Genomic DNA, 15,159 nt, shown 5'->3' with positions numbered 1-15,159 from the left:
CTTTGTTCCATATGGCAGCTACAGTGTATACTTTATGCCCCCTGTTATCATTGCATCCATGTGCTGCTCCCCATGCAGATGGCTCGTCTGTCACAGAGACTGGCGAGCGACAGGCTGGCATCTGGAAGCTAGCTCACGCCACTGCCAGCATCAGAGTCCTTCCTTTTTACCAGACTGCTCCCACTGGTTCTCAGCCATTCATAGCTGAGTTAACGGCCTGGAGATAATGTAGCTCTGGTGGGATTTTGTTTACTCCAAAGACCGGCATCCGGAAATCTCCCTCTCAAATAGGTTAAGTTAAAGGAGGATCCACAGGAGCTTGGAGATGTGCAATTTCCTGAAAGCTATACCGGTGTGCATCATTCCACCTGCTGTGGTTCATTACACAATCCAGTACCATTAAGAAATATGAGAGAGATTTAGAAGTTATTTGTTTCTCCTCCTGGGTACCAGAAAACTGCCAAGCAAACAGGCTCCAAATATTTTCTGCACTAGAAGACTTGGTATGGGAGAGATGGCTAGGATAGGAAGCTGAAATGAGGCAGTTCGAAGTCCCTGGAATCCAACCTCCAGGGCCAAAGCTACTTTCCTCAAATGAACTGTAGAAGCACAGCCTTAGTTCCTTTTACTGTCCCTACTTTATGAATGGCCTATCAAAACTTTTCACTATCAGATGATAACCACTTTAAAGCAACCAGCAGAGGTGATGGGAGGTGGGGGGATAAAAGCACCATAAACCTGGAGGTATATGGAGCCAAGTTGAGGAAGCCTTCTAGTTCATAAAGTCATAGATGGCAGGGGCATCAAAGGCCATGTAGTCTACTCCCCTGTCATGCAGGAACATACATTTCAAGTATTCCTGAGAGATGGGCTTCTGTTAAAAAGTCGCCAAGGTAGGTGCTAAGAGCACGTGTTTTGAGGAATGAAGTTCCTGGGTGCATCAGTGGCAGCCTTAGACAATGAGAATAGGGAAAGTGTCCCACTAGAAGCCCTAGTCATTTAGACCAGGAATGAGTAGAAAGCGGGCCAGGCTGTATTAGATTGTTAGGCAATTTGTTGTTGATCAAACCGTTTCATTTTTCCCCTGTGAAGATTATGTGTTGGTCTTTGTGCACCAGTTTCCACTCATAAAACAAACTCATGCACAGGTATTTTCCAAGTAAACCAAAACCAACACAAGTCCCATGGTGATTGGCAAGTGGTGACAGGAAAGGACTGAGTAATCTGGAAGTCGCTGGCTATGTACTGGCACATGGGCGGTGTATATGGACTCAGTCATTTTAACTCAAGAGCCAAGGCACTACAGCAGTTCAGTAGCCATATCCATAACTGAACACTTATTGAGGATCCACTCTGCTCACCCCATATGAGAGCAACCCCCATTGGCGCAATACATTAAACCCTTGTGCCGGCAAGACCAACAGGTCGCAGGTGGTTTGCCCTAGCTTTTCTCAGAGGCTGAATGTGTGTGGTTGTCCAAAATCACCCGGTGGGTATCTGAGAAGTGAAACTTCATCTCCTAGTAACCTAACCCATGTTGGCCCTAACTTACACCTGCACAACTCATTCAGCGGGGGAGAGGGTGGCACAGATCAGAATCCTCTACCAACCACACAATGACAAAAAATTATTCCCAATGCCATGTTTTAGCTGTTGTTAGGCCCTCTGCGAGGCTAGTTACCAACTAGTGGGTAGATATCTGACACCTTCAAGGACCTGGAGAGGAAACCTTAGAGGTGAAGGATTCCTATTGCTATGCATCTAGTTATAGGAAAAGAGCAAGATGGTACTTCTCCACCATTACCTGCTCTCCGGCATTAGGAATGGGCTCTGTTGTGTAGGTGACAGCAGCTAGAAAGAGTTTTTGAAGGGGTGTGGGATAGGGAAACATCTGTGTGAAACTATGATATGTTCCCAAGGCAGAATCTCAACCTCATGTAAACTGCTTTCACAGAAACCTTAACATCTCAAGAGAGTCCTAAAAAGACAAATAGGTTCAGCTATATTTGATCCAAAAGTATCACTAATTTAAATTTGATCAGACATGCATTCATGATTTATTTATACTTTAATCAGGACAAAAGCAATTTCCTGGGATTCACTTGGCATAGATATAATGTGTTGTTCAGTGGCATGAATACCCCCTGCAGCTTCTTCATTAACTTCACGTATTGAACAGAGAAGAGTTTCTGTGCTGATATACAAATGGCTGTTTCAAGGCCATCTCAGTTTTCACTGCTAGCATTCAGCGCATGTTCAACATGGTCATTTGCATTATGATTGTTTTTTCTTTTTTCTTGTACTATAAATGATGGCATTTTAAAAACTCATAAACTATAGGAAAGGACAGACAAAACTATGTGTTTTCTTGATCTGGTAAACCTTTAGTGCAAATTTTCTTTCCATAAATTGCACTGGAAGAACACAGGAAAGCTTAAATATTTTTTTGATTATTTATATACAGTATTTAGAAAAAAAGAAACCATTAATTATAAAAATTGTATCATGATTGGCCACTTGGTGCTAATCGTAATTCTTGTATAAAGTTTCCCCCTCAAAGTCTCTATGCTATTGGTTAATATAGATCAGTGGTTCTTAACTTGTGGGCCATGGACCACCAGTGGGCCGCAAGGATGAAAATCTGGTCCGTGAGCCTCCTGCCTCTTTATTTTATTTTATTTTATTTTATGTCCGCTCCTTTCGTGCCGTCAAGCAGCTAGCCTATAGTCCTGAAGGGTAAAAGCAATGCTTGAAACAATGTTAAGGAAGTCAGTCCCACCACAGCACTACCTTTTTGTGGTGGTGGGATTGCATGCCCTTGTGAGGCAAGACGCAATGCTAAAAAGTGAAGAAAACTGATAGGAAGAAAATCCTTTTTTTTTTTTTTTTGTGAAGAATTCTATAGATGCTACTTTTTTATTGTGTCAGAAGCCATTTGAGAAACTGCAAGTTGCTTCTGGTGTGAGAGAATTGGACATCTGCAGAGACATTGCCCCAGGGACGCATAGATGTGTTACCATCCTTGTGGGAGGCTTCTCTTATGTCCCCGCATGGGAAGCTGGAGCTGACAAATGAGAGCTCACCCTGTCTCAGGGATTTGAACCGCAGACCTTCAGGTCAGCAGTTCAGCCAGCATAAGAGTTTAACCCATTGCACCTGGATGCTAAAGACCACTAAAGCAAAAACAAACCCAAATAAATGGATTCTAGAGCAAAGCAACCCTGAACTCTCCCCATAAGCCAAGATGGCTGAACCGAAGCATTCCGACTTTGGTCATATCATGAGAAGACATGACACACTAGAAAAGACATTCATGCTTGGGAAGGTAAAAAGCAATTGGAAAAGAGGAAGAGCACATTTCACATGGAGAGATTTATTCAACAACGCTACAGCCCTGAGTCTGCAAGACCTAAGCAGGGCTTTTGAGGATAAGGTGACTTGGAGGTTTCGAATTCATGGAGGTTAACAGCAACAAGGAAGTCAGTACTTCTAAAATGAGTTTGCAGAAAAGCTAAGTAATACTTAAGAATTACTTGGGCAATACTTAAGCGACACTTGAGGAGCTACCCAAGAAAAATATGAAAAAAAATGCTAAAGAAAATCAGTTCCTTGAAACTGGGAAACTCTTGTGAGGACATTTCTTACGTATATGAGAAATTGTGAGGACTCAAATACTAATATATGTAGTGTGTCCAGAAGCCATTTATTTGTACCTATTTTTGTGGTGCTGATCTGAAATCTTCATTTCATATAGCAGATGCTATTGGTTCTCGTGCTGCGCTGTACTGACTGGAGGGAATTTACTGAGAACAGAAGACCTGACCTGGCATGGGCTGCCTGGGACCATGAATGCTCCTAACCTTCTGGTTCCCTCGTGCTTTCCCCATATACCGCTACATCAGGAAACAAGTAAGCAGTCCATTTCGTAGATGAATTCATACTGGTCTTGGAAATATGTTAGAATATATTAAAACAGTTGCAATATATGGTCAGAGCAGCTAGATTGTTTTATGCACAGAAATGGAAGAACTCAGCAGCACCAACAACAGAAGATTGGATGATTAAAATGATGGATTGGGCAGAAGTGGATAAATTAACCTGCTTATTAAAACAAGGGACACGGAGAAAAAAATTGATTTGACTTTTTGCATGAAGAAGAAAAGGGTTTATCTATTTTAAGTTTTGAAGGCTAATTTGAAAAGTGTTTTTGCTTGAGAAAAGAAGAAGAAACCTGGAGGATGACACCTATGTTAGTGTTTGTAGCTGATTGAATATTGATGGGAAGTCAAGGACTTTTCTTTCTTTTTTATTCTTTTTTTCTTCCTTTCTATGTTTCATTCTGTTTTCTTGACACATTTTGTGTTTCTATTCCATCCTTTTTATCTTAATTCTCTTTCTTAACTTTAATGTAACTTTTTAAATCTTTCAATAAAAACAAGTATGGATTGTCAATGTTGCAATCCTAGGTAGGATTGACAAGAAGCAACTGGAAAAGCTTACACAATATAAGGATTTAAAGATAGAACTGCAAAGACTCTGGGATAAGCCAGTAAAGGTGGTCCCAGTGGTGATAGGCACCCTTGGTGCAGTGCCTAAAGACCTTGACCTGCACTTAAAAACAGTCGGTGCTGACAAAATTACCATCTGTCAATTGCAAAAGGCCACCCTACTCAGATCTGCATGCATTATCTGCCGATACATCACACAATCTTGAGAAGTGTCCGATGTTTGATCAAATACAAAAGATAGCATAGGGATATTGTTTGCTGTGTACTAATCTTGTTATGTATCAAATAATAATAATAATAATAATAATAATAATAATAATAATAATAATCTTTATTTATAACCCACCCTATTGCCTTAGGGGGACTCAGGGCGGTTTCCAGACAGAAGTGGCAAACATTCAAAGCCATGATAAAACAGAGGAAGAACAAATCAAATCAAACAATAAGTAAAACAACATTGATAACTTGTAATAACTAATCCCAAAATAGTACTTAAATAAACAAAATATATCACAACCTTCCTCTATACACCAATTGGGAAATATGGGAAGCAAACGTGATAAGGTTTCCTACTGGCAACTGACTGCTCATTGTATGAACATAATGTTGGACTATTTAGACATGTAATCCAATCCACCATGGCTTTTTATATTATTAATATTCTTAAATAATGAGGGAAGATCCTGTCTGAACTTGGAAGCTAAGCAAGGCCAAGCCTAGATAGCTCTTGGAGAGGGGACTGACAAGGAAAACTTGCAAAATTAATGTGGTTGCCATAAGTTGACAGGTGAATAGAAGGCACAGGCACACAGGCACACAAATAATTAAAGCTATATGACTAGACTTTGCTGATATGGATAAAGTCATACATGGGTGACAATGTTTAAAACAAACAAATGAGGTAAAAGCAACTTTCAATATTTTGCAGGTCCCATTATGGCAAGATGGCGGAGTGGCTTCTCTTGAAGAGGAAAGGAGTATTTTTGTGTAGACTAGAGCTATCAGAGAAATAACAGCATATGTCTGGGATTGCAGACAACAGTGTGCACGCTGATGGCAACTCTATGCCTTAAAGGGAATCCCAGGGGAACACACTTTTAATTTTGAATTTTGCCTGGGTTGAGAGAGGCATTTCACCAAAATTCCAGTTGCTGACATTCTTCTGGTACAGAAAACATACCAATTACAGAATATTATGTTTTGTGTTTAGAGATGTGTATAGATCTAGTAGGAGCCCCCGGTGGTGCAGTGGGTTAAAGTGCTGAGCTACTGAACTTGCTGACCAAAAGGTTGCAGATTCCAATCCAGTCAGCAGCATGAGCCCCCGCTCTTAGCCCCAGCTTCTACCAACCTATCTGTTTGAAAACATTCAAATGTGAGTGGATCAATAGGTACCGCTTCTGCAGGAAGGTAATGGCACTCCTTGCAGGGAGCGGCGTGAGCTCCCACTCTTAGCCCCAGCTTCTGCCAGCCTATCAGTTTGAAACCATGCAAATGTGAGTAGATCAATAGGTACCGCTTCTGCGGGAAGGTAACGACGCTCCTTGCAGTCATGCTGGCCACATGACCTTGGAGGTGTCAATGGGCAACACCGGCTCTTCGGCTTAGAAATGGAAATGAGCACCAACCCCCAGAGTCAGACACGACTGGACTTAATGTCAGGGGAAAACCTTTACCTTTACTAAAGGTCTAGTAGGACTTGCTGAATGTATGGTAGCTTTCCTGCTTCAACCTGAGAATCATGGTTGAGTATCATGATAGCAAAATGATTATTTGAACTAAAAATTTACAATCCAGTCCTCAATAAGACCATTGTTTTTCGTGGCTGATCCCCTCCACTCCAACCCTGAATAGTACCAGATTGTAATTGATATTACATTCAAAGCCTCATTCATGAAAAGTTTGGTCTGTGGGGCTTTCAAAGCCAGGGAAACGTAGTTACATTTATACGGTCTTACAATTACAAACTGCTCTTTGAAGGCAACCATAAGGCTGATGTGGCCCTCATAAAAATGAGATTGACATACCTGTTTGAGTTGGAGATCCTCCATTGATGTGCTAGACTCAATGGCCCATGAGGCTTTTTCATCCAGCTCTATGATTCATCAATCAGTGTCTAATATGACTGCTATAATATCAATAAGCAACCATTTCAGGGTCACAAATTTGGGGGGGGGGGGGACACTAAACTGAACATGTTGAATATTTGCACTCTATGATCAAAACATACTATAGTTGGGAGCAACATTTATTCATTCAGTATTCTAGTAACAGAGCATTTTAAAATCTTCCAGATCTTTGTTTTTAAAAAGGCATGGTTAGTTTAAACCAGTAACTTTCACCTTCAACCATAAACAATCTGAAGAAGCCAACCAGTTTTTCTGCCTTTTCCTTACTTGAGTCAAACTTAGGTCATAAGTATTTCCTCTCTAGGAAGATGATTCTATCCAACATAGCACTAAACTGGTTTAAGACTTGGTGGTCCAGTCGTGGCAACTTGTTTGACAGGGAAAACAAGACAACTCTCAGCTTTGCCAAATACCTGACTGAAGCCAATAACTGTTACCTGAAAGTCTAGATATTCTCCCTCTTTCCCCTTTTCTCTCTACCACTTTCACACTGTTCTTTCTAATTTGCAATAATTTTTTCACCCTAAGTAGGTTATAATAAAGCATTCCACACACAGGAGCATAACTGGAAGAGCAAGCTTTGCACCTTGCATCCATATTAATAGAAATATTCACGTCCTAACATACTGCTGAGCAATTAAGTAATACGCCATGCTTATAGTATACCATCCAAGTCCTTTCTGTTTTCTATAAAAAAATTTGCATAGGCAAGCCATCCACTGGAGACCATGATAATGAACCCCATTCTCTGAACTATTCTGGCATTTCTAATTGCACGGCAAGACACTTTTTACATATGTGGAAGTAAACAAACCATAAAAGGCATCCAAGAATCCACTGAACATTAAAGAATACAGGGAATGGGATGGGGGAGAGGATGCAAGGACAGCAGAGCGGAGCTGGATTTCAGATCAGATTAGTTTCAGACAGGAATTATTTCACTCTGTTCATTTACTGCAGTTCTCCATCCCTTTAGCAATGACGGCATACACCACTGCTTCAGTCAGTTTCATTTTTTGCCTTTCAAGGCAACTGACACTAATTCTTCAAAGACGGTCTCCAAGCTTAAGGTGCTAAGCTGTGATTATCAGGTACCCTCAAACACATACATCCACACAAAATAAAATGTATTCACTCACAGAGATGTATAAAGGTTAGGCAGCAAACTGGCAAATGCAAAGAATGAGAAATAAACTATCAGACCAATGAAAGCACACTCCAGAAGAGCACAGCCGATTTTTTTTTCAAAATTACAATTCCCAGAATTCTTGTCCAGTATGACCAAGCTGCTTATGGAAATCTACACATTCAAAAAAGCAATTGTTCCAAGCTTAACAAACTGACACAGGAATTGCATAAGTCCATACAGCTAAACAAATCATGAACTGGCTTGCCCATTAGTGCTCATCATTATACCAACACACCTTCCAACATTTCACAGAGGAAATTGGGACATGTGTGACCAAACAATATAGAAATGTGGTCAAAATGGCAAAAGTTACTAATCAGCAAAAGACAGACAAGCTAGGAGAGAGGCAGCAACAAACTGGCTTTTTTCTAAGAATCAAGAGATTCTGCCATCTCTTTCCCACCTGCTGAGTACAATTTACTTTGAAAAGGGGGGAAAGTGGGAGGAGGAAAAAGAAACTCCAACATTTTAAAAGTAGCTGAAAAAGTGGGATGATAGAGAATTAACAAGAACTGTCTCTGCTAAATTGGAACATTTGGAAGGAACTGAACAGTCGACGGCTTCAAAAGTTAAGCCAGGCAAAACAAGTTGTTGTCATTACCTTAGTTTAGCAAAGTTGCTAAAAGTACAACAAACTCTTTTAAGCCTGGAAATTCTTTCATTCTCACAATGAGGTGGAACGGTAAGGCTCAAAAGCAGATCCTTGAAAAATTTGGGTGTTTGGGTAACAAGTCCCAGCATGCCACAACCATTGGCCATCCTTATTGTGGCATGCTGGAATCAAAAGCCCCTAAATATAAATTTGCTAAGGTCAGTACATCTAAACATTTGGAAGAACTGGAGGTTTCAGCTAGCATTTGAGAATGGCTAGGCCCTTGTTATAAATGCCCATTCCCTAGGTCAACTGATAATATTTCATTCTCTGCACTTCATCCAATACCCCAGCCCTATGGTATGCTGCTTTGCACTATTCCATGCCCACCCCTTTTTATTGCCTGGTCACGTCCATTGTATTACTGGTTATTGGTTTTGCTGAGCATTGTTCTGAGTTTCAATGTTGCTGTTTTATATTCTTATGTTTTATCTAATTGTGTTTTATCTGGATTGTTATATTTCGCTATGCTCTTATTTTAATTGTATTTTTGTTTAAATGGATTGTTTTGCTTTTATGTTTTGTGGGCAATGCATCTTGACCCATATGTAAGCCACCTGAGTCCCTTTGGGGAGATTTGGTGGGATATAAGATTATTATTATTATTATTATTATTATTATTATTATTATTATTATTAACTTCCTGATGATAGGAACTGTTTGCCTCTGGAATATGCTGCCTCGGAGCTTGGTTGAGTCTCCTTCTCTGGAGGTTTTAAAGCAGAGGTTAGATGGCCATTTGTCGGGAGTGCTTTGGTTATGTATTCCTGCATGGCTGGATGAACCTTGTGGTCTCTTTCGACTCTATGATTCTAAGGGGTATTGTTTTTTGCTTGAAGTCCTTGTGGGTGCAATTCAAGAGCACTCTTTATGTCACCCCTGTGTAGGATACACATGGAAGAGCAGGATGGGTGCTTCCAATGTAAGCAAAAGGCAAATCCACTTTGAATTTTAGTCTGAAATATAAAGAAGCTAACCAATGTGCCCAGCCTCCTCGGAGTTACTGTTCTCGGTGCCTTGGATAGTTCCCTCAAAGTTCAGGCTAAAAAGCAAAGCAAATCACCCTGCCACTGACATGGAAGCTACCATTGGGTTGAAGTAGGTTATTGTACAAAGGAGATGAAGAGAGACAGGCTAACTGGCAGGTTCATGGCAACAGAGGATTTTAGTCAACTTGTGATGACTCCCAATTTTGTTTTATTTGTGATACACCAGTCATGTACCTGTTGATGGTGTAAGTGAAGCAACCATTTGCATTTTGCTAAAATTGTGCCACAAGTCCATTTTGAAGTGGATAGACAAGTTGTTGGATTTAAGAAAACAGCACTTCATGATGGCAAACTAAATAAAATATGGAGAAAGCTATTTCCTGTTTCTGCTACTCCAGAGGACAGACCCCAAACTCATGGTTTCATGTTACAAGGAAAGAGATTCTCACCAAACTTCAGGAAGAACTTAACTCATCATGGCTCTGTAATAGTGGACTATTCAAAAGGCCACGGACTGCCTTTTGCTGGAGATTTTAAAACAGGCAACATGGCCATCTGTCATGCTTTAGTGGTTTATTTCTGCATTGGCAAAGGATTGGACTAGATGATCTCATGGGACCCTTCCATTTGATGTGATTCTCAAGGTAAATGGAGCAAATTAAACTAAAAAATTCTCATGAGCTATCAATAAAAAGTCAACTGACAAAAATCAGTGGTATTCCTGAGGGCTGTAGGAATAATGAAATGGAAAATAGCTTTTGGCCTTTTGTTAGGCATAGGCGTCTCTCTGTCCTCACCCTGTTTGTTCCAGGTGTGGAAATCTCTGTGAATATGTGCAATGCTCTTAAGTAAAGGCTTTTGACCAAGGATGGCATGTAATGTCGGGGAGAAAGAAAATCCCAAAGTGGGGGAGTGTGCCCCAGGATCTAAGCATTTGCACTCAATTGTTTCACCTAATCAGAGCATTATTAAGTAGATTAGACTATTAGTGGCATGGCATTCCTTAAAGAGTTTGTCACATGCTTTCACAGGCAACACTGACTAACATTCAAAATGCATGAAATCCTTGGGTGGGTGTTGCAGATGTTGTACAGAAAATTCACCCGATAACCTTTTCGCACCTTGTGTATGTGGCTCAAGATGATCTGAGTTGCAGTCCAGTATGGCCAAGGCAAGATGGCTAGCATTTTTTGCCCAAACTTGTACAAAATATGTAGCAATATTTATTTTTTTAATTCTTCAGCTTTTATAAAACTTTTGAAAATTAATCCTTTGGGTTGTTGTAGGTTTTTTTGGGCTGTATGGCCATGTTCTAGAGGCATTCTCTCCTGACGTTTCGCCTGCATCTATGGCAGGCATCCTCAGAGGTTGTGAGGTCTGACTTCACAACCTCTGAGGATGCTTGCCATAGATGCAGGCGAAACGTCAGGAGAGAATGCCTCTAGAACATGGCCATACAGCCTGAAACAACCTACAACAATTCCAGCCATGAAAGCCTTCAACAATTAATCCTTCCCTTCTTTCAACTTTTAAATGGTCTTAAAACTGAGTTTATTTAGGCAGCGTCCTGGTATCTTGGCATATTGGAGAGAAGATAAGGATAAAAAATAAATAAACATGCTGCTAAGATTTTTTGGCACTTTGTTTTGTTTATGCTATAATACTTTTGATATCTCTTCATCGGTAAACCAGTCCTTCCAGGATATGATACCAGCCTATTTTTTTAACATTAAAATGGTATCATTGTATATTTTTTCTTCTTTCCTTCCTTTTGTCTGTGCATGTGTCTCACACACACACTTTTGAGAGGGCTTAAGATTTTAGGTTGTCTTCCTTGTAAAACACCATGGACATTGATGGTGCTCTATAATTAAATGATGATAACGATAACAAATAACAAATAAAGAGCACTGAGTTGAGAAGGGTATTGAATTATAGAGTTGTTAGAGAGCACAAAGACCATCCAGACCAGCCATGCAGAAACACAGACTCAAAACACACCTGATGGCCACTCAGCCTCTACCTCTGGAGAGAAGACTTTCTCACACTCCAAGGCAGCATATTCCACTGCCAAACATCTCTAAAAGTAAAAAAGTTCTTCCTAATGTTTACATGGAATATTTTTCCCTACCGTTTCAATCCACTGCTCCATGTCCTAGTCTCCAGAGCAGCAAAACATAAGTTTGCCCCCTCCTCAATGGGACATGATTACAAACATGGCTGTCATGTCTCCCCTCAGCCTTCTTTTCTCCAAGCTATATCCAGCTCCCTCAGCTATTCCTTATGTCTGCTACTCATATTCTTAGTTTGCAGGGCAGCAGAAAACAAGCTTGCTCCCTCTTCCTTATGTGGGCCATACAAATATTTAAGCATGGCAATCATATCTCCTCTCAACCTTCTCTTCTTCAGGCTAAACATACCCAGCTCTTTAAGACGTTCCTCATAGGGTCTGCTTTCAACCTTTGATCATTTTAGTCACCCTCCTCTGGACACCTTCCAGCTTGTCAATGTCCTTCTTGAATTGTGATCCTCAGAACTGGACACAGTTTTATTCCAGGTGAGGTTTAACTAAAGCAGAATAAAGGGGCATCATGGCTTCCCGTGATCTAGACACTATACTCTTACATCCAACAGTGTCGACCAGTCTAACCATGTGAACAGAATACTGGGAGATGTAGTGTAGCAGTCTGAGTGTTGGATTAAGGCACATCTATACAGACCATCAGGTCGGTGTGAAATCAGCAGAGAAGGAAGCAATTTTTATTATGACATGTGAAGCCCAGGAACTGATTGGAAGCCAGGATGGTGCTTATATGCACCACAGTTGTTGGCCTCAAACTGTTTCCAGGACACAGAGAATCCACTTTCACATCCATGGATGATTTGCTTTTTAACCCCCACCCCCACCCACCCACTGTAATGTGCATGGACAGATTGCTGCTGGTGCACCAGCCCCCTGATCAGTTCCACCATGAGGTTTACACCTCAGCTCTATTTCAGAATATTCTCCAGACTTTGCTTATCCTAGTTTAAAGCCCTTGATGTGTGTTGCTGAAGTCATTTGCAATGCATGCAAGCTGACTTCAAACTGTGTTGTGGGAGGCTTTCATGGCCAGAATCACTGGGTTGCTGTGAGTTTTCCGGGCTGTATGGCCATGTTCCAGACACATTCTCTCCTGACTTTTCACCTGCATCTGTGGCAAGCATCCTCAGAGGTTGTGAGGTTTGTTGGAAACTAGGCAAGTGAGGTTGACTTATATGTGGCATGTTCGGGGTCGGAGAAACACCTCCTAACAAAGGATTCCCCCCAGGCAGGAAGCAGTGAGGGCTTGAGGCTGCAAGACCATTAAATGCTAATCAAGGTTGCCAATTGCAACATTCACACTTGCCTCAAGCAGACAAGAGTTCTTTCTCCCACCCTGGATGCTCCACAGATATATAAACCCCTCTTGCCTAATTTCCAACTGACCTCACAACCTCTGAGGATGCCTGCCATGGATGTGGGTGAAACATCAGGAGAGAATGGCCTGGAAAACTCACAGCAACCCAATCATCATCAACATCATCATCATCATCATCATCATCTATATAAATAAAAATATAATGTTCGTTTGTGAGATTAACACAACTCAAAAACCACTGGGCAAATTGACACCAACTTTGGACACAAGACACCTATCTGGCCAACAAATGACCATCACTCATAAAAACACTGAAAAACACAGCAGAAGGGATTTAAAAAGCAAAAAAAAAACACATTACAATGCATGCACAAAACCACACACACACATATATACACACACACACACAAACAAAAATAAATATATACACATATATACACACACAAAACCACATATACAAAGACTGTTCCACAGCAACACATGGCAGGGGATGGCTAGTAGTAGTAGTAGCAGTAGTAGTAACAACAACAACAACACGATATGAGGATTAAAGATAGAACTGCAAAGACTCTGGCATGTAAAGCCAGTAAAGGTGGTCCCAGTGGTGATTGGCACACTGGGTGCAGTGCCTAAAGACCTTGGCCTGCACTTAAAAACAATTGGCACTAACAAAATTACCACCTGTCAGCTGCAAAAGGCCACCCTACTCGGATCTGCACGCATTATCCATCACATATTCCTAGGCACTTGGGAAATGTCTGATGTGTGATCAAATACAAAAACCAGTATAGTGATCTTGTTTGCCATGTACTAATCTTGTGGTGTTCCTAATAATAATAATAATAATAATAATAATAATAATAATACAGGTAGTCCCAGTGGTCATCGGCACACTGGGTGCTGTGCCAAAAGATCTCAGCTGGCATTTGGAAACAAAATCACGATCTGTCAACTGCAAAAGGCCACCTTACTTGGATCTGCATGCATCATTTGAAAATACATCACACAGTCCTAGACACTTGGGAAGTGTTCGACTTGTGATTTTGTGATACGAAATCCAGCATATAGATCTCGTTTGCTGTGACATACTGTGCTTTTGTGTCAATAATAATAATAATAATAATAATAATGAAGAGCCTTGATGAGAGGTGCCTGGTTAATGGAAACACTGAGTGCATGGACTAGAGGCGCCTGCCTAGGATGGCAAGAAAAGCCAGGAGAAAGGAAGAAAGGGTTGCTGTAGGTTTTGGGGGCTGTATGGCCATGTTCTAGAAGCATTCTCTCCTGACGCTTTGCCTGCATTTATGGCAGGCATTCTCAGAGGTTGTGAGGTCTCACAACCTCTGAGGATGCCTGCCACAGATGCAGGAGAAACGTCAGGAGAGAATGCTTCTAGATCATAGCCATACAGCCCCCCAAAACCTACAGCAACCCAGTGATTCCGGCCATGAAAACCTTGGGCAATGCACTTCCTCCATGGCGCTGGCTGCCAGGCATTGAAGGGAGCTCCTGCAACAGGTGATTCTTCGCGCCGGGAAAAAGGGGAGCCAAGCCCTGAAGGAGAGGTTAAGGGGGACACCCTGACATTGAGGGGATACTGTCCGAAAGGAGGAGGAGGAGGGAGGATGCTGTGGCCATGGGGAGACCTCGGGATGTGCCTGAGTGAGAAAGTCGACCTCCCCAAACAAAAGGGGTGGGGGGGTGGGGGTGGAAACAACTCCCAAGGGGAGAGGGAAAGGAAAACGGGGGGTCAGTCTAGACACCAGCCGAGAGGAAGAAGCTTCTCCACAAAGAAGGAGGAGGGAAAAGAGGGAAGAGAGGGAAGGATTCTCACCCGCCGCTGCCTCCGCCGCCGCTCCGGAGTTTGGGGCTCATCTCTCCCGATGCCTCCGACGTCCCTGGGCTGGACCACGAGCAGCCGGCAGCGAGGGCACTGCTCACCTGGGAGGGAAGGGCCGCCTTTCACCTGCACAGGGCCACGCCCCCAAGTGGCAGGCCACGCCCCCGCCCCACCCTCACCCGCGCGGACCCACGCCCTGGGACCTTCCTGCCTCCTTGAACAGGTCAAGGATGTGCACACCTCTGAGTCACGGCCTCTGACGAAGCCACAGAGAAAGGCTGCCTTGCCCCTTCGGCCCAAAGTCCAGCCTGGCCGGGAGGAGGCCCAAGGAGGAAGGAGGCTTCACCTGTTGGATCATAGAACCATAGAATCATGGCCCCTGAGGTCGCTTCCAACTCTATGATTCTATAGAGTTGAATGAGACCTCATGGGCCATCCAGTCCAACCCCAT

The 15,159-nt window shown here is 42.1% G+C and overlaps 1 protein-coding gene across 2 annotated transcripts in view; it reads right to left on the bottom strand.

Annotated features, from left to right (window-relative positions):
• The window catches only part of LOC132769175 (hyaluronidase-4-like), a 33,084-nt gene extending 18,262 nt beyond the window's left edge, over window positions 1-14,822 (bottom strand). The window contains exon 1 of one of the 2 annotated variants that reach the window (XM_060765857.2): window positions 14,703-14,822. In XM_060765857.2, the coding sequence (XP_060621840.2) occupies window positions 14,703-14,743 (41 nt within the window). In that variant the 5' untranslated portion in view covers window positions 14,744-14,822. The remainder of the gene's footprint in view (window positions 1-14,702) is intronic. The other variant, XM_060765854.2, reaches the window with a different exon arrangement.
• Window positions 14,823-15,159: the final 337 nt, after the last annotated feature.

The sequence above is a fragment of the Anolis sagrei genome, chromosome 2, assembly GCF_037176765.1.
Source record: "Anolis sagrei isolate rAnoSag1 chromosome 2, rAnoSag1.mat, whole genome shotgun sequence".
Taxonomy (NCBI): Eukaryota; Metazoa; Chordata; class Lepidosauria; order Squamata; family Dactyloidae; genus Anolis; species Anolis sagrei.
The sequence above is the reverse complement of the archived record's forward strand: the minus strand, read 5'-3'. Positions and strand labels throughout refer to the sequence as shown.